At 39.8% G+C, this 21942-nt stretch overlaps 1 protein-coding gene across 1 annotated transcript; it reads right to left on the bottom strand.

Moving 5' to 3' along the window:
- Positions 1–8962: 8962 nt before the first annotated feature.
- Positions 8963–21939, bottom strand: CTSK (cathepsin K). The gene is made up of 8 exons (XM_045999494.1): positions 20587–21939; positions 18985–19108; positions 18209–18331; positions 17965–18120; positions 16813–17031; positions 11777–11942; positions 11428–11533; positions 8963–9547 (listed from the first exon to the last, which is right to left on the bottom strand). Exons 2-8 carry the CDS (start codon positions 19105–19107, stop codon positions 9448–9450), a joined length of 993 nt encoding a protein of 330 aa, XP_045855450.1. The 5' UTR covers position 19108; positions 20587–21939; the 3' UTR covers positions 8963–9447.
- Positions 21940–21942: the final 3 nt, after the last annotated feature.

Here is a 21942-nt window from a genome sequence, read left to right as displayed (position 1 = left end):
TTTCAATATGTCTTCATATTGTGCATTTCAATATGTGCATAAGTGCATTTCAATATGCCTTCTGGGAGAGGAAAGGGGAGAGTTTATAGGTAGCTACCAGAGACTGACATTATTTTGTGAATGTACCATGAAAATGTCATAGATGTGAACAGCATCTGTCTTCTCTGTAGTGATGAAGAAAAGTTGAAAATACCTGAGGCAGGGCACCTGGGTGGCTCAGTCAGTTAAACTTCTGCTCTCAGCTCAGGTCATGATCCTGGAGTCCCCAGAAGGAGCACTACCATCAGGCTCCCTGCTGAGTGGGGAGTCTGCTTCTCCCTCTGTCCCTCCCCCTGCTCATGTTCTCGCACTCTCTCAAATAAAGTCTTTAAAAAAAAAAAAGAAGAAAAAAGAAAATACCTGAGCCAAAGGATATCTGACAGTGTAAATTATTTTTGCCAATTAGCTTCCATTTTCACTTCTTGTGGCAATAGAAGGGGATTTTCAAATGGGGATCATCCCCCAAAACACACACTCCTGGACTTCAGAAGCAACTTTATTCCTAGTTCCAGGTACTAGGACTCATCTCAAGATTAGTCTGTCAAAGGCTGGGAAAAATTTCCCTTTGGCTGGGAAAAGTGGTGTTTTCTTTGTTTTGTTTTTGTTTTTGTTTTGGTTGTGGTAACTAGTAGAAGGAACTGAATCTTTTTTTTTTTTTTAAAGATTTTATTTATTTATTTGACAGAGAGAGAGATCACAAGTAGGCAGAGAGGCAGGCAGAGAGAGAGGAGGAAGCAGGCTCCCTGCGGAGCAGAGATCCCGATGCGGGGCTCGATCCCAGGACCCTGAGATCATGACCTGAGCCGAAGGCAGCGGCTTAATCCACTGAGCCACCCAGGTGCCCCAGGAACTGAATCTTTTATGGAAACTACGTTGCCCAAGAAACCCAAGCCTAACTGTCTATTGCTTGTCTAGGCTCCCAGCTTGTACCACCGCTGAAATTGAGTAGTTTCCAGAAAGGGCATTTTCCCAATGCCCACTTCTGGCATAGCCGTGAAGAATAAGGACAAGCAAGATCATCTAGCAGGAAGAACCAGAGGTCATGGTGGAAAATAAGGAAGATGTTTATGGACGACAGACCTAGAGATTCCCGACTGGCTAGCCAAGAAACTCACTCTACCACCAGGCAGAATCTTCCACATTCCTGCCCAGCAGGATATAATATATCGTGTAGGGGTGCCTGGGTGGCTCAGTGGGTTAAAGTCTCTGCCTTCGGCTCAGGTCATGATCCCAGGGTCCTGGGATTGAGCCCCACATTGGGTTCTCTGCAAGCATGAGGGAGTCTGCTTCCTCCTCTCTCTCTGCCTGCCTCTCTGCTTACTTGTGATCTCTGTCAAATAAATAAAATACATATTTTTTAAATTTTTAAAAAGATTTTATTTATTTATTTGACAGACAACCTTAAGTGGGCAGAGAAGCAGGCAGAGAGCCCCACATTGGGCTCTCTGCAAGCAGGAGGGAGCCTGCTTCCTCCTCTCTCTCTGCCTGCCTCTCTGCTTACTTGTGATCTCTGTCAAATAAATAAAATATATATTTTTTAAATTTTTAAAAAGATTTTATTTATTTATTTGACAGACAACCTTAAGTGGGCAGAGAAGCAGGCAGAGAGCCCCACATTGGGCTCTCTGCAAGCAGGAGGGAGCCTGCTTCCTCCTCTCTCTCTGCCTGCCTCTCTGCTTACTTGTGATCTCTGTCAAATAAATAAAATATATATTTTTTAAATTTTTAAAAAGATTTTATTTATTTATTTGACAGACAACCTTAAGTGGGCAGAGAAGCAGGCAGAGAGCCCCACATTGGGCTCTCTGCAAGCAGGAGGGAGCCTGCTTCCTCCTCTCTCTCTGCCTGCCTCTCTGCTTACTTGTGATCTCTGTCAAATAAATAAAATATATATTTTTAAAATTTTTAAAAAGATTTTATTTATTTATTTGACAGACAACCTTAAGTGGGCAGAGAAGCAGGCAGAGAGAGGAGGAAGCAGGCTCCCTGCCGAGCAGAGAGCCCGATGCGGGGCTCGATGCGGGGCTCGATCCCAGGACCCTGGGATCATGACCCAAGCTGAAGGCAGAGGCTTTAACCCACTGAGCCACCCAGGTGCCCCAAATAAATAAAATCTTAAAAAAATATATATGGTGTAGAACAATGATAGCTTTGTGCTATTTTCCGTCCATTTTCCCCTTTCCAGAGTTAGACTTTTCGTTGTAGTTACCCTGTTCCTTCTTCATCATTGTTTAGATATATTAGATACTTAGATAAGTTTTAGGTTGCCAAGCCTCAAGGGGCCATTTCCAAATTGATGAAGACTGTATACATCAGCCAATATATCCTGGTCTTATAGCTGAGTGCAATAACCAGATAAAGCCCTGGGTTTTCTCATTGGGAAGGGGACATTGGTAAGTACTCTTTTATATAGACACGAACATTTAAAAGAAAATATCTATTAAGTAATCGCTAACCCCCAATGTGGGGCTTAAACTCATGACTCTGAGATTAAGAGTTCTATGCTCATCTGACTGAGCCAGGCAGGTGTCCCTAGACATGAAAATTTTTTAACAACCATTTACCCCTTACTTCCTTTTCAACAGAATTCTTATTTTGTTTAGAGAAATACTCTTCATAGGGCCATGGACTGAAATGAAGTTAGAGAGGTGGCCTAAGACTAGATCATACTTGCAGCCACTTAAGAATTTTGTATTATATTCTAAATTCACTAAAATATAAGCTCCGTGAGGTCATGGATTTTTGTCACTGCTGTATTCCCAGAACAGTGCCTAACATCTTAAATGAAAGTGTAGTGGGAGGGCTTTGGATAGGGCAGTGATGTGATCTATTATATATAGAACAGACTATAGTGTGGGCTACAGTAAAACGTGTTACAATAGGAGTTGGGGGTTAGGGGGGCTACCACAGAAGCCCAGAGAAGAAATGATGGGGGCTTAACCTGGGAGGTCATGGTAGAGGTAAAGGAGTGGCCAGATTCACGTATTTTGAAGATGGAGGGAAAGAATCTGCTAATATAGGCCATAAGAAAAGTAAAAAAGACAGGAATAACAACAAACAGTGATAGAGCTATGTTTAGTTCAAAACTACATGGCTGGATAATAAAGTTTCAGTAGTCACTAGAACTTTTCTGATTCTTTTTGTTTATTTTTAAATATTTTATTTATTTATTTGACAGAGAGGTCACAAGAGGCAGAGAGAGAGGGAGAAACAGGCTCCCCACTGAGCAGAGAGCCCGATGCGGGGCTTGATCCCAGGACCCTGAGATCATGACCTGAGCTGAAGGCAGAGGCTTAAACCACTGAGCCACCCAGGCGCCCCCTGATTCTTTTTAAAAACATGATAAAATGGGGCACCTGGGTGGCTCAGTGGGTTAAACCTCTGCCTTCGGCTCAGGTCATGATCTCAGGGTCCTGGGATTGAGCCCCGCATCAGGCTCTCTGCTCGGCAGGGAGCCTGCTTCCTCCTCTCTCTCTCTCTCTGCCTGCCTCTCTGCCTACTTGTGATCTCTCTTTGTCAAATAAATAAATAAAATAAAATAAAATAAATGATAAAATACACATAAAATTTCTCACTTTAATGATTTTTAAGTCTACAATTTAGTGGCATTAAGAACATTCACAATGTTGTGTAACCATTACCACCATCTATTTCTAAAACTTTTTTAATAGATGATTTTTTAGAGTTCTAAATTCACAGTAAAATTAAGCTGAAAATACAGAGAATTCCAAAATATTCTTTTTAAAAAAGATTTTATTTATTGAGAGAGAGACAAAGAAAACACAATCAGGAGGAGGAGCAGAGGAAGAGGGAGAGGGAGAAGCAGACTCCCTGCTGAGTGGGGAGCCCGATGTGGGGCTTGATCCCAAGACCCCAAGATCATAACCTGAGCTGAAGTCAGATGCTTAACCGACTAGAGCCACCCTGGCACCTCCCAATACATCCTTTGTCTCCATAAACCCACAACCTCCCCTACTTGGAACCCTTTCATCATTCCAAACAGAAATGTTGCACCCATTAAACAATATCTCATTATTCTACCCCCTCTCCATCCTCTCCAAATAGCTATAGTCCATTCTACTTTCTACCTCTAAATTTGCTTATTTTAAATGCCTCATATAAGTGGAGTTGTTAGTCCTTTTGTGTGTGGCTTATTTCACTTATCATGTTTTCAGTGTTCTTCCATGCTATAGTATGTATCAGTTATCATGTTGTAGTATGTAGTATATATCATTTAATTCTTCTTGAAGGCTGAATAATACTCCACGTGATTTATACCACATTTTCTTTATCCGTTCATCTGTTGCTGGAGACTTGAATTGTTTCTGCTTGTTGGCTACTGTGATTAATGCTGTGAAGAACATTGGTGTACAGACATCTGTTTGAGTCCCTGATTTCAATTCTTTTGGATATATATCTGGAGTGGAATTGCTAGATCATATGATAAATCTGTGTTTGAGAAACCATCATGCTGTTACACAGCAGTTGCACCATTTTACGTTCCCACTGGCAATGTTTCAGAGTTTCAATTTATCAACATGCTTGCGACACTTAGTATTTTGTGTTTCGTAATGGCCATTCTGTTTCGTAATACCCATGTGAAATGACATCTCATGGTTTTGATTTGCACTTCCCTAATGACTAGTATGAGCACATTTTCATGTGTTTATCGATCATCTATCTTCTTTTGAGAAATGTCTAGTTAAGTCCTTTGCCTAGTTTTACACTGGGCTGTTATGTTGTTGTTAAGTTGTAGGAATTCTTTATATATCCTGGACATTGATTCTTTATTAGATACCTGATTTGCAAAATTTTCTCCCATTCTGTGGGTTATCTTTCACTCTCTCAAGTGACAGTTTGATGCACACTTTTTAATGTTGATGAAATCTATTTATCCGGGTTTTTTTGTACCTGCAATTTTGCTGAGCTCATTTATTAGTTCTAATAGTTTTCCCATTTATTCCTTAGAATTTTCTATATGTACAATCTTGTCATCTGTAAGAGCATAACATCTTTACCCTGTAAATCTACACACAGAAAGAGTTTCAGGAAACCAAGCCTTTAGGCTTAGGTTTCACCCAGAAGTGAAGGCTCCTGAAGTCCTTGGACAAACTCAGCTTATCAGTATTATGAAGCCTGTCAATGACTCATAAAAACTTTTCAAGAGCTGAAGAGCCTGAAGATTCAGTAAAAAGGATATGTACTGTAAAAAGAATAAAACTGCTTAGGATTTCTAGAATATCTGTGCCTCTACAAGTTTAATGGGCTGTCACTTGTAAGTTTCCATTCCTCATCATCACATCTCTAAAGGACAGTGAGAAACAGGGCATACTGCAGTAGTTAAGCACACTAGCCCCTTAGATTCAGAAAGAACAAGCTATCAGCCAAATCTAGAGTATAAGGCATTCTACTGGGCAAATTATCTGCTTTTTCCATGAAATCAATTACAGGAAGATAAAAAAAGAAAGTATGTGTGTCTGGGGGAGTACATTAAGGATGTGACTGTCAAAGACCACAGTACACTTCGTAAGAACCAAGTGCAATGTGTAAAACTCTTTGGATACTGATCTGAATAAACTTAACAGTAAAAAGATCTTAAAATAACTGGAAAATTTTTTAAATGGACTGAATAGTAAACGGTAGTAAGAAACAATTGTTACTTTTGTTTGGCATGCTAATGGCATGGTGATTATTTTTAAAAATTCTCAGAGATGTATAAGGACTATGAGTGAAATGATATCTGGGGTTTGCTTTAAAATACTAAATTTTAAAAAGTGGAAGAGGAATGGATGACATAAGATTGGAAAATGTTGATAATTATTCAAGATGGATAATGGGTACACGAGGCTTCACTCTGCTACTCTCTCTCTTTTCTATGTTTAAAATGTTCCATAACATAAAGTTAAAAATAATACTGAAATGTATAAAAGTAGATAGAAGAACAAAAGACCTGGGTATGAGTCCTGGCTCAGCCATTTAACTAGCTAGCTTATCTTGGGCAAGTTATTTGACATCTGTACAATGCCAATAACAAGGGTACTATGTGTAAGGCATTTAACATGGTATGAGCTGCATAGTAAAGCTCAATAAATGTTAGCTAGTATTGTTTTTATTAAAGGAATAAAAAATTACACAATGACAGATTTAAATGTATGATCACTTTAAAACTTTTTTGTGTTAACATATCAATCATTAATTGCAGTCTTTTTTGTAATTGAGAACACTGGAAATACAAATTTTGACTTATTGGAATTCAGTTAAATTAATTGGAATTTCATGCATCTAAAAAATAGTAACATTTTCTAGGTAAGGATCTAACAACTCTAATCATCATTTTGTAAGTTTTACCTAATGCAAGGAGGCAGGAAGAAATTAGAAATAAAAATCAGAAAGAAAGGGGTAAAATTTACCTCTGTGAGTGATAAACTTTTGTATTCAAAAAAATCCAAGAGCATCAACTGTAAAATGTATAAACAAAAAGAGAATTCAAGGTAAGGTATCTGAGCATAAAAACTAAAATAACAGAAATCAACAGCTTTCAAACATACATCTAATTAGAAATTATGTTGGAAAAGACCCCATTTAAACTGCAAAAGTTAAAAAAAAAAAACCTGCAAAAAAAAAAATAAATAAATAAAAGGTAAACATCCTGGGTTGCAAATATAGCAAGAAATGAGCAATATCTTTAAGGGCACAAAAGAGTACTTTAAAAAAATAAAGGAATTTCTTATTCTTACATAGGAAGAGTCAGTAGTATAAAGAGGTCAGTTTTCCCTAATGAAGATATAAATTGTGATCTAATTAAAAATACTAGTGGGATTTTTGAGAGATTGACAAGCTGATTCTGTAGAACACATGGAAAAAGTAAAAAGCAATACTATTCAGGAAGAATTCTGGAAGAGAAGGGTGATAGGGGAAGACTAACCCATTAGATATGAAAACACAATATAAATGTGTGATACTGGTCAAGTATAGATATATGTATTAATGTACCACAATAGAAAATCTAGGTATATATTCAAATATATACAGGAACAGAGTAAATTTGTTGTCTACATATCTGTACAAAGGGAAATTCTGAAGGATGTTCTTTAGGCCTAAGGGGAAAAAAAATCCCAGATCAAAATAACAGAATAGTGTGGATTTGCTCAGTGGGGAGTCAGACATCTCTCAAGCTCATCTTTAGCACTTTCAAAGCTCAACAAAAACTTCTTGCAGATTGCTGAACGTTCTCTCTCATGCCTACACATTGGAATATGCTACTCTTCGGGCCTGGAAGGGGTCTTTTCCCACCTTCCCATCTGCCAAACTCATACTTAACCTTCAAAGAAGTTCAGGAGTCATTCTTCTGTGCAGTATTTTTTCTTTGAGAAGAAATAAAATATGTGCAGTGTCTCCTAAAAATTGACTTTTCTCCACAATTTCTTTGCTTTTGCTTCTCCATTTTGTTCTCCATCTGTTATTTGTTCTTTACAGTACTGCCTGCTAGAAGGATGTTGCTAAAATACAGATCTGATCATGTCTGTCTCCTTCTCAAAAATATTTATTGCCTACTACATGCCTGTGTATTTATAATATGAAGTTCTTGAGACACTGAAGGCATTCAAGGCCTTCCAGGACGTAACTCAATCCACTTTGCTCACCTCAGTTCTACTATAGATGCCTTTGCACCCAACTCTTGGGTCACACCAGCCCTCACCATTCCTGCAGCTCTCTAGGTGGCTCGGTTCACCCAAAACTTTCTGCCTGATATTTCCTCCTTCCCTCCACCCCTTCCCTACACCCATTTTTTCTGCCCATTCAGATCTTTCAAAGCTCTGTTCTCACTGAAGCCTCATCTAAAATCCTGTTAACAACTAGTGATTCATTCCTGAGCTTGCATAATTAGTATTTATGTCATTATGGGTGGTATTAGTTGTTTATATGTCTGTTATTAGTCTATAACATTCTTGAGGTCAGAGCCATGTCTTACTAATTTGTTTCATCCTCCTACCCTTAAATACACTGCTTACCACAGGGTAATAAATATTTATATACAAAAATAATTTTTGTGTAGAATGAAACAAAATAGTGCCTGACACCTGATAAGTATTGCATAAATGTGAACTCTTTCTAGTGCTGATAATAGGTGCTCAATAAACATTTTGTGAAAAATGGCAAAGCTGGATGCACTGATTTATTATTAGCCCACTTTCTTTTAGAGTTAATACTGCTTGAAAGCCATTATAAAGAGTTTGTTTCCTCTTTTTTTCAAAGATTTTTTTTTAATTTAGTTATTTGACAGACAGATATCAAAAGTAGGCAGAGAAGCAGGCAGAGAGAGAGAGAGGAGGAAGCAGGCTCCCCGCTGAGCAGAGAGACTGATGCGGGGCTTGATCCCAGGACCCTGAGATCATGACCTGAGCCGAAGGCAGAGGCTTAACCCACTGAGCCACCCAGGTGCCCCTAGTTTCCTCTTTTGATGACAGCAAATGTTGAGATTGTAGAACCTCAGAAAGGGCCTTAAGATATTTTTCAAGACCCAGGTTTATATGTCACTTAATTGGGTTTCCCTATAGACAGAACTAAATGCTGAAGTCTCCTTATATCCATGGAATCCCTGAAATTTAGAAAGCTCTTAGTATATAGTAAGCACTTCATAAATGTTGAAGAAGTGAACAAATAAATGAGTTAGGATGAACTGTTTTTGTGAGAGACTCTCCAAGCAAACTGGGAGCACATCAAATATAAGCAATGTATTTTTTATTTTGTTTTGTTTTAAAGTTTTATTTATTTAAATAGCCTTTACACCCAAGATGGGCTCAAACTCACAACCCCAAGATCAAGAGTTGCACACTCCCCTGCCTGAGCCAGCCAGGTGCGTTCGATATTTTTTTTCCCCATCTTTCTGTCTCCAGCATCTAGCAAAGTATCTGATACAAAATGAATGTTTACTAAATAGGTATTTATTAAATTAGAGATAAGAGATAAATACTTGGCTTACTTTAAAAATGCAAAGAAGGAAAAGGAAAACACATTTCTTGTATCACATAAACTTGTACCAAAGATCTATGAATTGGGGTGGAAAACATAGAAATTTCTATCTTCAGGATACAGAAGAAGTGAACTTGGAGACTGAGAGGTCAGGTCACCTTAGTCTTCTAGGTGGTTAAGCTAATTAGACACTGTGAATGAGAAGCTTTCTAGGGAAATTCCTACTGTGGCCACAGTGAAAAATAAAGGCCTTGGATGGAAAGAAGGAAAGTAGTAGGGGTGTCACTTGAAGCACAAATGGAGAAACTGAATGGACAATCTCTATATTGCTACATCTGCTTCAAGAAATGCACACCAACTCCCTTCCAAAGTACATCAGGATGTCGCACCATCGTGGAAGGAATGGGAAAGCAGGATGAGGTTGGCTGGCTGAAGTCACATCTTGGGGAAGCTGGCCAGGCTGGCAATGCCACAAGCGTTGTTCTTATTCCGAGCCATGAGGATATAGCCTTTGTTTCCCCAGTTTTCTCCCCAGCTGTAGGACCAATGAAGGAAAATACTTAGTACCCTCAGATTATTTATTCATTAAAACACTTATTATTGTGCTAGGTACTGATGGTATAAAAAATGAATAAAACAGTTTTTACCTTTGAAGAGTTTAAAGTAAAGGAATGGAGAGAAGACGTAATGCTATAGGCTTCAAAGGAGAGATTGCTTATAATCAAGGGATCAAAAAAGGCTTAATTCAAGAGGTAGCATTTGAAGTGAGCCCAAAAACTGGGTAGACCTTCACAAATGGGATGTGAGCAGAGGAATATTAAATGAATACTAGAGGCAGGAAAGTATTGGACATGTGTTAAGATCATGTGGCTAAAAATAAGGTGTTTGACAGGGTATAGTAGGAGATACGTCTGGAAAGGTAGGTTGAGATCTGCCTGCAGAGTTTGGCTCTGTGGCCCATCCTAGTGCAGGAGACATTGAAAGTTTCAGATTGGGAGTATAATATGGTCCAATTTGTGTTTAAGGAAGCGTGATCTTGTAAACATTAGTCTAAAGTATAAAAAAGGGTGATCTTGGTCTTAGTGGGTAAATCCAATAGGAGAGATGAATGAAACTCTGAGAGTGATTTAGATTGCTAAGAAAAGAAGTGGAAAGAATGGAAGATAAGGGGGTGTGGACAGGAGACTGCTCTATGTATCTTCCCAAATTGTTTTCATGAGTTTTCTTTTTCCCCCAACCAGCAAATTCTCCAGCAACCCAATACATTTTACTTAAGACCTGTACCCTACTCCTATTCCCTTCTCTAGGGGTGTCCAGTGATGCTGATCCTGCTTAAGTATGTCCCTTCTTCCTCCCAGCAATCTTGGATGAAGGCTCTCCCCTTGGCACCTGACCAGGAAAGGACAGAGTAAGTACTTGGGGCTGGGAGTCGAGAAAGAGAGAACATAGGACAGAAGCTGTGGGAGAAGGAGCACCTTCTTAGAAAGGTGCTCAGGTTCAGCTTTAGTCGGGACTGTGATCTACACCGTCTACCCTGCCAGTGCTCTAGGCAGCAGCCCCACTTGCTTACAGCACTGTTTTGGCCTGTGAACGCCCCAGCGTCTAGGACTCCTATCCCCTGAAGGAACCAAGGACAGAAAGTTTAGTTTGTCGCTGCCAAGCTGGTATTGGCCAGTGAGGAAGCAAAAAGTATGATTCTCATTAAGTCTGCCCTCTAAAGTCACAAGGGACTAAAGAGAAATGGGGAGCCTAAGTATTGTGTAGTTTTATTTATTCCTAATAATAGGGAAGGAAACACTAATTTTTGTTGTTGTTATATCTATTTTCCAAAAAGCATTTCTCTTCACAAACTTCAAAATCTGTGGGCAGATTTATATATAAAAACATATAAATAAATAAATACACACACACACACACACACATACACGTATACTTATCCTAAGTATACTTGGACAGGCAAAAAGTTGCACAAGAGGATACTAAACCTTTACATTGGATCCCTACTGCTTTCAAACAGACTGATGATGGAAAGCTTCCTAAGAAATTGATCACATAATAGAAAAAAGAAAGAAAAAAACTACATAATTCAAAAGCTCCTGCTGGTTTCTTGGTGCTATTGTATGTTCTGGTTAGTTAGGTCTGTCTTTCTTAGGGTGCTGTGAGATCACTGAATGCAAACATTCTTTTCATTTCTGTACAATTAAGCACCCTGCATGTGGAGCAGCCACCCAACACATACTCTAAGTACTACTGTCCAGCCATTAAATGCTAGAATTAATAGCCTCTAATTGGGAAGGGAGAACTAAAAAGGCTGAGACAACTTTCTCTTGAAGTGAGAGAAATACTGGGAAGTTGCAGTTGAGGTTGAGTGTTATGAGGGTGACTGTGTGACAAACTTAGTATGCCCATCATTACCTGTTTTTAATGATCCAGTGCTTGTTTCCTTTCTGGACGCCATATCCCACTGCCAACACTGCGTGGTTTAGGTTATCACTATTACAGTTTTCATCGTAGTACACACCTAGGAAACAAACTATCAAGGTGAAGCTTTCTGCAGTTCAAGGGCCACCCTGCAGAGTCCTGCCCTGTCAGGAGGACTGGTGACAGAGAGATGTGCTGCACTGTAGCAGCAGTTCCGTTTCCCTAGGCCAGACTCAGTCTAAATGTGGAAACTAAGTACTGCAAATGCTCAGTGGCCTTCGAGAAGCTGCCAAGTCACATCATAAGAGAGGGTTGATTGTGCTCTCTAGGAACAGCTCCTTACCTTTGCTGTAAAACTGGAAGGAGGTCAGGCTTGCATCAATGGCCACAGAGATGGGTCCCACTCGGGCCACTGCCCTCTTCAGGGCCTTCTCATTCCCCTCAGGGATCTCTCTGTACCCTCTGCACTTAGCTGCCTTGCCTGTTGGGTTGTACATACAACTTTCATCCTGGAAAAAAATGAGGTTAAAACAGGACGAGGACAAAGCAGCAGGCCAGGAACTGGTGGCTGAGAAACTCCACCAATGCTCTGAGTGATGTCAGTGAAATGACAGCAGCGGCACACCTAGAGTCTTTATAGAAGGTCTGTTTTCTCTTCACCATTTTAGAGAACTATAAAAAAAGAATATGAAAACTGAATACCTTGCACATACACAAAAATTAGCTCTGGGTGGTTTTAAACAAATGTGAAAGGAAAACACTGTAAAACTTAATAGAATATTTTTAATCTGTCAGGGTGGGAGAGAGATTTCTGCAACAAGGTGTTTTTATTTTATTTTTTTAAACAATTTTATTTATTTATTTGACAGAGAGAGATCACAAGTAGGCAGAGAGGCAGGCAGAGAGAGAGGAAGGGAAGCAGGCTCCATGCTGAGCAGAGAGCCCGATGCAGGGCTCGATTCCAGGATCCTGGGATCATGACCTGAGCCGAAGGCAGAGGCTTTAACCCACTGAGCCACCCAGGTGCCCCAACAAGGTGCTTTTAAAAGCACAGATCATCTTCTGGCCGTGCAGTATGTATAAGGCTCAGATGTGAGGGAGTCATCATCTGCTCGGTGGGGAGGAGGCCAAAGCCAAGGCCCGGCTAGAGGGAAGATCTGGGCCCTATATACATACCCCAGGGGAACTAGTATGAGGCAAAGAGTTTTGGCTTGTGCTCTTGAAAGCATATAACATGACATTAAAACAAATTAATAAAGAACTTAGCAATTTAGCCTGTGGATTTCCAACATTATGTTTCGGAGATCCAGTTAACAGTAATATGTTTCATTGGCAAGCCACAGTCATGAAGTCTTATGGCAAACCATGTCAAGGTATATTTTTTTTTGGCAATTCATTTTTCTACAGACTACCCCTTGAAAACCTTAAAGTTGAATCTGTAAGAATATATTATCTAACTATTAACAATAATGGCAGCATTTGATATGATTACATGATTACAGTAGTCTCTTGTCTTAATTTCTCAGGATTCCTTTGTTTTCTGCTATCTGATCCAAATCTTGATGCCTCCTAGTGCCAAAAATTGTGCAAATCTATAAGCAAATAAAAATATCTTGGGAATGGATTTGGAAGAATGTCATGTGATGATACTTTAAAGTCAGAATAAGCTGCATTATGGCTAGAATGAACTTAAATTACTGTATTACCTGACTGCTGCTCTATCAGATCTCTTTTCAAGTTTTATTTTTCTTTACCTCCCTCCATTCATTCATGTGTTCATATGAGAAGTTCTTTTAGTTCTATATAACAACTGCTTTTAAAAAAGTAGATACATGCTATAAAGTAGATACACACTCAAGATACAGAATATTAAAAAAATAGCATATGGGTGTGCCTGGCTGGCTCAATCAATAGAACATATGACTCCTGATCTTGGGGCTGGGAGTTCGAGCCCCATGTTGGGTGTGGAGATTACTTAAAAACAAAATCTTAAAAAATAATAAATAAAAAAAATAAAAATGGAATATGTGTCTTATATGGCTCATTCTTCACTTTAATTGACTATGAGACCAAAATTATTCCACATTGCTCTCAAATGCCAAAGAGATCATTTGAAGGGGCAGGAGAATAGAAATTAGAAGTCAGATGCCACTTCTCTTCCAAATTAAGGTTTCAGATATTATGTAAATTTCATTTAAATTATTCAAACTCTCTGAGCTATTAAACTGTCTCTCAACAAACTGATGAATATAATACCATTTAATCGATATAAGCTGTCAATGGATGAGTAATCAACTATTAGTTCTGATGGTGTTTAATTTCTTTTTCTTTAACATGGTTACATAATCCCTTAAATTGGCTGCCTGGATTAATCAATATGGAAAAAACTGTAAACACAGACCTGGTTTGGGGTGGGATTTTTCTGTATATTCTACAGGGATTTAATTTTTTTTAAAGATTTATTTATTTGAGAGAGAGAGAGCATGAGTGGGATGGGCAGAGGGAGAGAGTGAAAGTCTCAAGCAGACTACACGCTAAGTGTGGAGCCCAATGCAGGGCTCAATCTCACGACCCTGAAATCATGACCTGAGCCAAAACCAAGAGTTGGACACTCAACTGACTGTGCCACGGATGCCCTGGGATTTAAATTTTTTATATCAAGTGACAACAAAAAGTTGTCAAAAGAATATTTAATAATATAAAAAAGAATATTTTGGGGCACCTGTGTGGCTCAGTTGGTTAAGTGTCTGTCTTCACCTCAGGTTATGACCTCAAGGTCCTGGGATTGAGCTCCACATTGGGCTCTCTATTCAGGAGGGAATCTGCTTCTCCCTCTCCCTCTGTGGTCATGTGTGTGCGCTCTTTCTCAATCTCAAATAAATCTTTAAAAAATAATAATAATAATAAATAATATTTTGCCACATTCAGGTTATTTCACTGATTGGCCTGATGTTCTCAGAATTTAAAAGCTCATCTGTTAGGGCAGATTTAGTGTGGTGCCTTACAATAAGTAGCAGCTCCAGAATTCAAACATGGACTCAGAACCCAGGAGTTCTGAAAACTGTGTATGGATTAAAGAAATTTTTTTTTTAGGTTCACTCTCCAATTTCTCTGCCTTGTATGCCTGATAGTTAAAAAACCGCAACATGGGGCACCTGGGTGGCTCAGTGGGTTAAGCCGCTGCCTTTGGCTCAGGTCATGATCTCAGGGTCCTGGGATCAAGCCCCGCATCGGGCTCTCTGCTCAGTGGGGAGCCTGCTTCCTCCTCTCTCTCTGCCTGCTTGTGATCTCTCTCTGTCAAATAAATAAATAAAATCTTAAAAAAAAAAAACTGCAACATGGAATAAAAATGGGATTAAATTTACAAATTCATGTCTGTTTTGGTGTGGCCAATGTCTACGAAAATGTGTTGAAGTAACTTTACTATATAGGTTGTTGAGTATCCAGTGAAATGGATTTGTTCAGCCATTTACATTAATGAGCATTTATTACAACCAACATCATTTGATATGACTAAACATCAATGAATAAAACTTACGGCTCCTGGATTTTTTTAAAGGCACTAATTACAAAGGAAAATAATTTTAGGGTGTCTGGGTGGCTGGTGTGGGTGTCTGGTGGCTCTGCCTTTGGCTTAGGTCATGATCCCCGGGTCCTGGGATCGAGTCCCGCATTGGGCTCTTTGCTCAGCGGGGAGCCTGCTTCTCTGCCTGCCTCTCTGCCTACTCTGGATCTCTGTCAAATAAATAAATAAAATCTTAAAAAAAAAAAAAAGAAAAGAATTTTACTAGTCTGAAATTAAGAACTTTTCTGAGTTGAAAGAATGTTCACCTAAAACACAAACAGTACTTGTATCCAGATATCTTTTTAAAATTCTTAAAAATCAGTGAGAAAAAGAAAAACAACCTAATTAAAAATGTGCAAAAGATATTAACAGTCAATTCACTGAAGAAATGCAGATGGCCAGATAAACATACAAATGAAGATGGGAATCAGTGGGAATTCTTACATACTCCAGGTGGGAATATAGATGTTTCCAAACACTTGGGTAAAACAATGTTATTATCTAGTAAGGCTGAAGATGCAGGTACCACAAGACTCAGACAATTCTGTTCCAAGGTATTATATTTTACTAAAGAAAATTTTGCACATTTACATAGAAGACATGCTGGAAATGTTTGCAGGAGATGAACAGTAGATAAATCTCGGAGCTGCTACATGACTAGCGGTATGACTTTGTGCATGCTATTTTATCTCCTTCAGTGTCACTTTTCTCACCTATAAAGTGAGGATAAGTTTACCTTACATGCCTGTTATGAAAATTAAGTGAGAAAATGAACTAAACACATGGCTTAGTACATAGGAGCCATCAATCTTTTTTTTTTTTTTTTAAGATTTTATCTATTTATTTGAGAGAGGGAGAGAGTGAGTGAGAAAGAATGAGGGGGTAGTAGAAGGACAAGTAGACTCTCCTCTGAGCGCAGAGCCTGACAAAGGCTTGACCCCAGAATCCCACGATCATGACCTGAGCGGAAGTCAGATGCTTGGCCAACTGAGCCACCCAGGTGCTCCAAAGCCATCATTCTTATTACTCAAACTTGCTATCTCTGCTTTGAAAGCTCCTGTTGCAAAAGCCCTATGTAATCCTATTATCTATCAACCCCAGGTATATAAAAGTCCTTAAATCTTCCTTTTAGATAACAAAGATCTCCTTCCTATTACTAAAGGAGCAAATGAATTTATCTCTAAAGTTAAAAACAAGGGGCACCTTGGTGGCTCAGTGGGTTAAAGCCTCTGCCTTCACCTCGGGTCATGATCCCAGAGTCCTGGGATGGAGCCCCGCATTGGGCTCTCTGCTCAGCAGGGAGCCTGCTTCCTCCTCTCTGCCTGCCTCTCTGCCTACTTGTGATCTCTGTCAAATAAATTAAAAAAAAAAAATCTTTAAAGTTAAAAACAAGTATGAAGTAACTTATGTTTTCTCTCATTTTGTACATGTCAGAATGTTAACTTACATAATTTACATAACATTCCCCAAACCCTTGCTGGGATCATACAAAATAAAAGCACATGATTCAGTGAATTAGTGTGGCAGGTTTGGGATATGTGATGGGAGTGGAGGAGGCATACTCAAATGTCTGTGGGGTCACTTGTGCTCTGTTTTCTCCAGGGAAAAGAGATGGATAGGGTTATGGTGGCCTAAGGCCCCCAAATCTCCTGGGCAGTGACTATCTTCCTGGCCTTCTATGGGAAATTACCCTGTCAAGAAGGCAAGACAGGGAACAGAAAACAAGGTTTCTGTAATTGTTTCCAGTACAAAATATCATGTTGGGGGAAGGAGGAACCATTACTGAGCTGTGTAACTGTGTGGTACGGTCTCACCTGTCCCACATATGGGTAAGCATCTTCAGAGTCAATGCCTCGATTCTTCTGCACATACTGGAAGGCATTGGTCATGTAGCCCCCTCCGCAGCCATCATTTTCAGAAACACAGTCCACCAGGTTCTGGGGACTCAGATTTAAGAGTTTGCCAGTTTTCTTCTTGAGTTGGCCCTCCAGGGCACCCACAGAGCTAAAAGCCCAACAGGAACCACACTGACCCTGAGAGGCATAACAGAACAACTATCAGTCACTGCTGTTCACCTTTTTGGTTCTTCCCTCTAAACTGCCTGATGAAATTCCAGCATACATGTCCCCCTTTCTGTTCCTATTTCCCTTTGTTTAGTATTTGTTACATTTTTCTATTGTTTTTGTTTACATTGATAACTGTTGTTAACATTAGCTGTAGTGGAGCAGAGCTTTGCAACCCACAAGATATATGACCTTGGGGAAGTTACTAAACTTCTCTGTGCCTTATCTGTAAAATGTGGATAATTGCTCAATTATGGATTATGGAGATTTAAAAAGTCAATTCATGTAGAGGATTTGGAAATTTCTAACACACAACAATCTCTCAAAAAGTGCTGTTACTATTAGTAATTGTTCAGCTAGATTATATATTTTTCTTCCCTCCCTGTTCTGTTTTTTAGGACTGAGGATTTCTTGAGGACACGGGTTATGTCTCAGTCATCTTGAGTCTCCACTGCCTAGCATTATATCTGGTAGGTTCTGAAGCAGATGTGTTTGTTGGATGAATGTTAACTCAGCTGTTGATCTGGTTAATATAATTAGCATTGTTAAGGCTGAGGGAAAAGCAGCATTCTCCTGCTGGTGAGAGTGTTAAGATCGTAAAAAGTTTTTTTTTGGAAATGATTGTCTGTGACCTAGCAGCTCCAATGTTAGGGTTTATTTTGCAAAAATATTTGCACACGTACATGAAAACATATGCATAAGGGTGCTTACAGCAATACTATTTGTAAAAAAGAAAAAAATAGGAACATATATGTACAAAAATAGGTGATGACTTGAACAGAATAGGTTATATTCTCTTGGCACTGGGAGAGATCCCTTAATTCCTTGCCCTCTCTTCCTAGTTCCTTCCTACTTTAAGAAGAAAAAAGCAGAAAGAGGTCATGCCAGGAGAAAGGAGGGTACCTGGTTCTTGACAGGAGTAACATATCCTTTCTTTCGATAATCAATGGAGTCTGGGGCTCTGCTTTCCCAATCTGGGATATAGAGGCTATCATTACTGCGGGAATGAGAGGGAGGTACTTTGAGTCCAGTCATCTTCTGAATCACCTCTTCACTGGTCTGGGACAAAGAACAAAAAGGCAAGGCATTATTAGCAGGGAACTAAGGCCAACAGGGCAAGTAGGCCAGGAGCTGAGGTTCAACTCACCATGTCCCCCAAGTGGTTCATGGCCAGTTCATATGTATGGACACCAAGAGAGGCCTCAAGATTATGGATGGAAATATGCTTCAAGTTTTTTTCCCAAATTAAACGCCGAGAGATTTCATCCACCTAAACAGAGAATAGTGAGTATTTCCACAGACAGTATCTTGTGTATAAAGTTACGTAAGTAATACTGCAGAGGTTTTTAGGAGAAAAGATGAAACTTAGAATCATGCAGAATTTGTAGTCTAGTTGGGGAACTCACAGTGGGATTATTAAGAGCATACAGAAAGAAATATGCAAACAAATACAAAAAACAGAATGCAAAGCTCTGGAGAGATGTATAGGAAATTGCTTAAAGGAGCACCTGGGTGGCTCAACCAGTTAAGCTTCTGCCTTTGGCTCAGGTCATGATCCTGGGGTCCTGGGATCGAGACCCGTATTGGGCTTCTTGCTCAGCGGAGTCTGCTTCTCCCTCTGCTACTCTCCCTCCCTCCCTCCCTTCCTGTCAAATAAATAAAATCTTTTAAAAAATTGCTTATGGATAAATAGCATTAATCTGAGAAGTCTTCCCCAAAGAGAAATGTGACAATTATAAAGGCCGGAACTGGAGGGTGAATCAAGGAGTAGGAATTAAACTATATGTTGAGTTAGAGAACAGGAGCAGGTTTGCTTGGTTGGAGAGGTTAAGGTATTCAGACTGAAGAACGGAGTCTGGAAGCTAAGATTGGAGATCTCAAGGTCCAGCTCCCAACCATGCTCCCCTCCAGACCCCTGATCACCTTGCTGTTGTACTGCTTGCCATAGGTCTTCTTCCATAGTTCCCACTGGGTGTCCAGTATCTCCTCGGGATATAGAGCAAAGCTTGCCATGGGCAGCAGCAGAAGAAACTTGAGCCCCCACATCCTGGGGAAGGGGATAGTTAGGGGAGATTTTGTTTGCCAAGGAGTTCATAGCCTGGCTTGGGATGAGGAAATAGCTGGAGCTATATTCCCAGACAGGTGGTTCTTAACCTTTGGGAGTCACAAACTCTTTTGAGAAGCTAATAAAATTTTGTAATCCATCATAGTCCCACTCATCTGAAAAATGCATGCACTCACAATAATTCTGGGGAATTCATGAACCCAAAGATAAGAACACCTTCCTTGGGACCATGATGCAAAGGAAAACAAGGATTTATAAAGAAGGAATACAAAGAATTGAGGGTGATTTGGATATGATAAAACAATGATAGAAGGGTCTGGGTTTGGACTGGGTGCTGATACATCTGGTTCCAAGTATTTTGACCTAGGGAGATCACACACACACACATACACGCAGCACAGAAAACCAGAAGTGGGGTAGAAAATGGACAATCAGAATGGACTCAGCACCTGTCTCCCTTAATGTCCCCTGCAGACTTGAAGGAGAGGGACAAGGTTGGAGGTTAGAGGGGGATTGGAAAATACATAAAGGAGAGATCTCCAGCTAAGTTTTGCTTCCTGACCATTTCTTCAATGCATTTACTCCCTACCCCAAATTCTGATACTTCCCAGATCTTGCCAGGAGAGGACTGGGAACAGCTGACAGTATTTCTTATTCTCTAGATGTTTACTGTCTCCTTAGTCTTACGCACTTCTTCCTCCTTTCTCTTCCTGCTCCCTCCTCAGGCAGGAAACTGCCCCTAATCTCAACCAGATGCTGTGGGCAGGAAAGCTTTTCTTTCTTTTCCTGACAACAAAAAACCTCTGTGATTGCCTCACCAGACAGAAAGCTTCAGAACTAAAGTTTGTTAGAATGTTAAGATAAAAAAGCACGTTCTATGATCATTAAATGCACAGCTTTTCAGAAGTTAACTCTAGCTTCACTCATTTCTTACAGCAGCTTGCTTAATTCTGTGTTTTCCATTTTATGAACAATTTACAGTCTGAAGTAAGTTATACAGCTTGCATTTTGAATTTACAGTCCCATTTTTGTATAAGCTTTGCAGACTGGCAAAACATTCAACAAGACATTTAATATCTGGAGTGTTAAGGGCTTTGAGACAGTAGAAAAGCACCTCGGGGCACCAGTCCTCCTCCCTGCTAGTAAGTTAACCCTTTGGTAACTTTGGCCAAAACAGAAAACCCTACAAGGAGAGGCTACTCTTTAAGGGATGGGTAAAGGAATCCCTATATCCTTAGCTTTCACTAACAACTATGTATACATAAATAAAAATTGTAGCAGGAATCCTAAAGATTTCCAGGCAAATTTGGCCAGGAAATGACCTAAGATGGGCATATTGTTTTCACCTACAAAACCTAAAAATATCAACCATATCCCCAAGTCATTACATCCCTAATACCCCTAAAGTGGAGAAAGGGAGGGAAGAGAAACTAAAAGATCTAGCAAGTAGAAAATGTTACCTGCTGATAGGAATCTGCTCTGGGCTTCGTTCGCTGGGGAGTGTAGATATGTGGGCGGATGACTAGGGGTGCTGGATTTATTCCATCAGGATTGCGGAAGTCAGTTTCAGCTGTGGGCTGGAAAATTTGAATAGAGGAGGGAGGCGGGGAAAGAAATGCTGAGAAGCAGGGTTGGGGAGGGAAGGAGGCAGCGGATTTGCAATGTTTCTGTGTCCATGTAGTGTGCGCGCACCAGGGTGTAAAAGTTGCTAGGTATTTAGTTTTATGAGACTGTCTTTGAGAGCAAAAAAAGACCTCAATACACATTACACAATTTGGGGCTTACCTTCACTTTGATGGTTAGTTAATTAGACACATTCCTGGTCTCCCCCATCCTTCTTTATTATATAGTATTTATTGTATTGGGGATTATATCTTCTTCTGTCCTTTTCCTGTTATCACCCATCCCTCCAACTTTGAAACCTTAGTTTTCAAATTTGTGTCTGACCCTCACAGCAAGGATGAGGGAATAAATAAAAAAGATAGAAAAGAATATGTAGGAAGCAAAGGCTCCAAAATGACTTGCAGTTTATAAGCTTGTTGGCTAAAAGTTGTCAGTAGCTCTCCCAGCCTAATATGATGCTGCTGAGGAAGGATATGCCTAGGAATTCCAGATGAAACTGGTTCTGAAAGTAACAAAAAAACTAGCACTCCTCGTTATTAATGACTTTACTTGAATTCAGTGCCATTAAACGCTGACAAACTCACATGTGACTTCTTGTTACTAAAATTCTCAGATGGTGGGATGCCTGATGAACATTATCTGTTTCAATTATTAAAATCCCTGATCCAAGACCAGTCATGTGAGCTTCTCCAAATAATTCCCCCAACATCCAGGCATGTGACAGATCATAAGATTCTAGTTCAGTATCTAAACCACATCCCCAAACTCCCATTTTCTTCCATAAACAGAGTTGGGGGAAGAGGAAAAGACAGTCCTTGGAACAGAAAAGATAATACATAGGACAGATGCAGTTTCTAGCTGGATTGTATACACAAACCCTCAAGAACACGTTTATGCCTGTTAAGTTTTAAGATTTGCTAATGAACCATATGGTCTTAGAGGGAAACCAAGTCCAGACCTGAATAATTTAAATTTCCCCATCCCTAATTCCTTTTAATCCAGGAGAGCAAGGCATACTGGAGGGAAGGAATCCGATGTGCCAGACAGATCTCAAGTCTGCTCTGGAGGACTTGGGCAATTCCCTAACCCCCATCTCATGGTCAGATGTCCCTGCTGATTTTACTCAGAATGAGTCAGGATCAGGAGGACACTCAAGGAGTGCTGAATGATCAGAGCCCTATGATTTCTGAATC

The sequence above is a fragment of the Meles meles genome, chromosome 1 (genome assembly GCF_922984935.1).
Source record: "Meles meles chromosome 1, mMelMel3.1 paternal haplotype, whole genome shotgun sequence".
Lineage (NCBI taxonomy): Eukaryota > Metazoa > Chordata > Mammalia > Carnivora > Mustelidae > Meles > Meles meles.
This window is presented reverse-complemented; position numbering and strand designations above follow the sequence as displayed.

What these genes read in the sequence shown, in the direction of transcription:
- CTSK (XM_045999494.1), bottom strand. Translation starts at nt 19,107, where the DNA reads ATGTGGGGGCTCAAGTTTCTTCTGCTGCTGCCCATGGCAAGCTTTGCT. An exon ending in GCAAGCAGTACAACAGCAAG is followed by an intron (nt 18,332 to 18,984) that starts GTGATCAGGGGT and finishes TTCTCTGTTTAG; the next exon opens with GTGGATGAAATCTCTCGGCG. An exon ending in CTTACCCATATGTGGGACAG is followed by an intron (nt 11,943 to 16,812) that starts GTGAGACCGTAC and finishes ATTTTTTTCCAG; the next exon opens with GATGAAAGTTGTATGTACAA.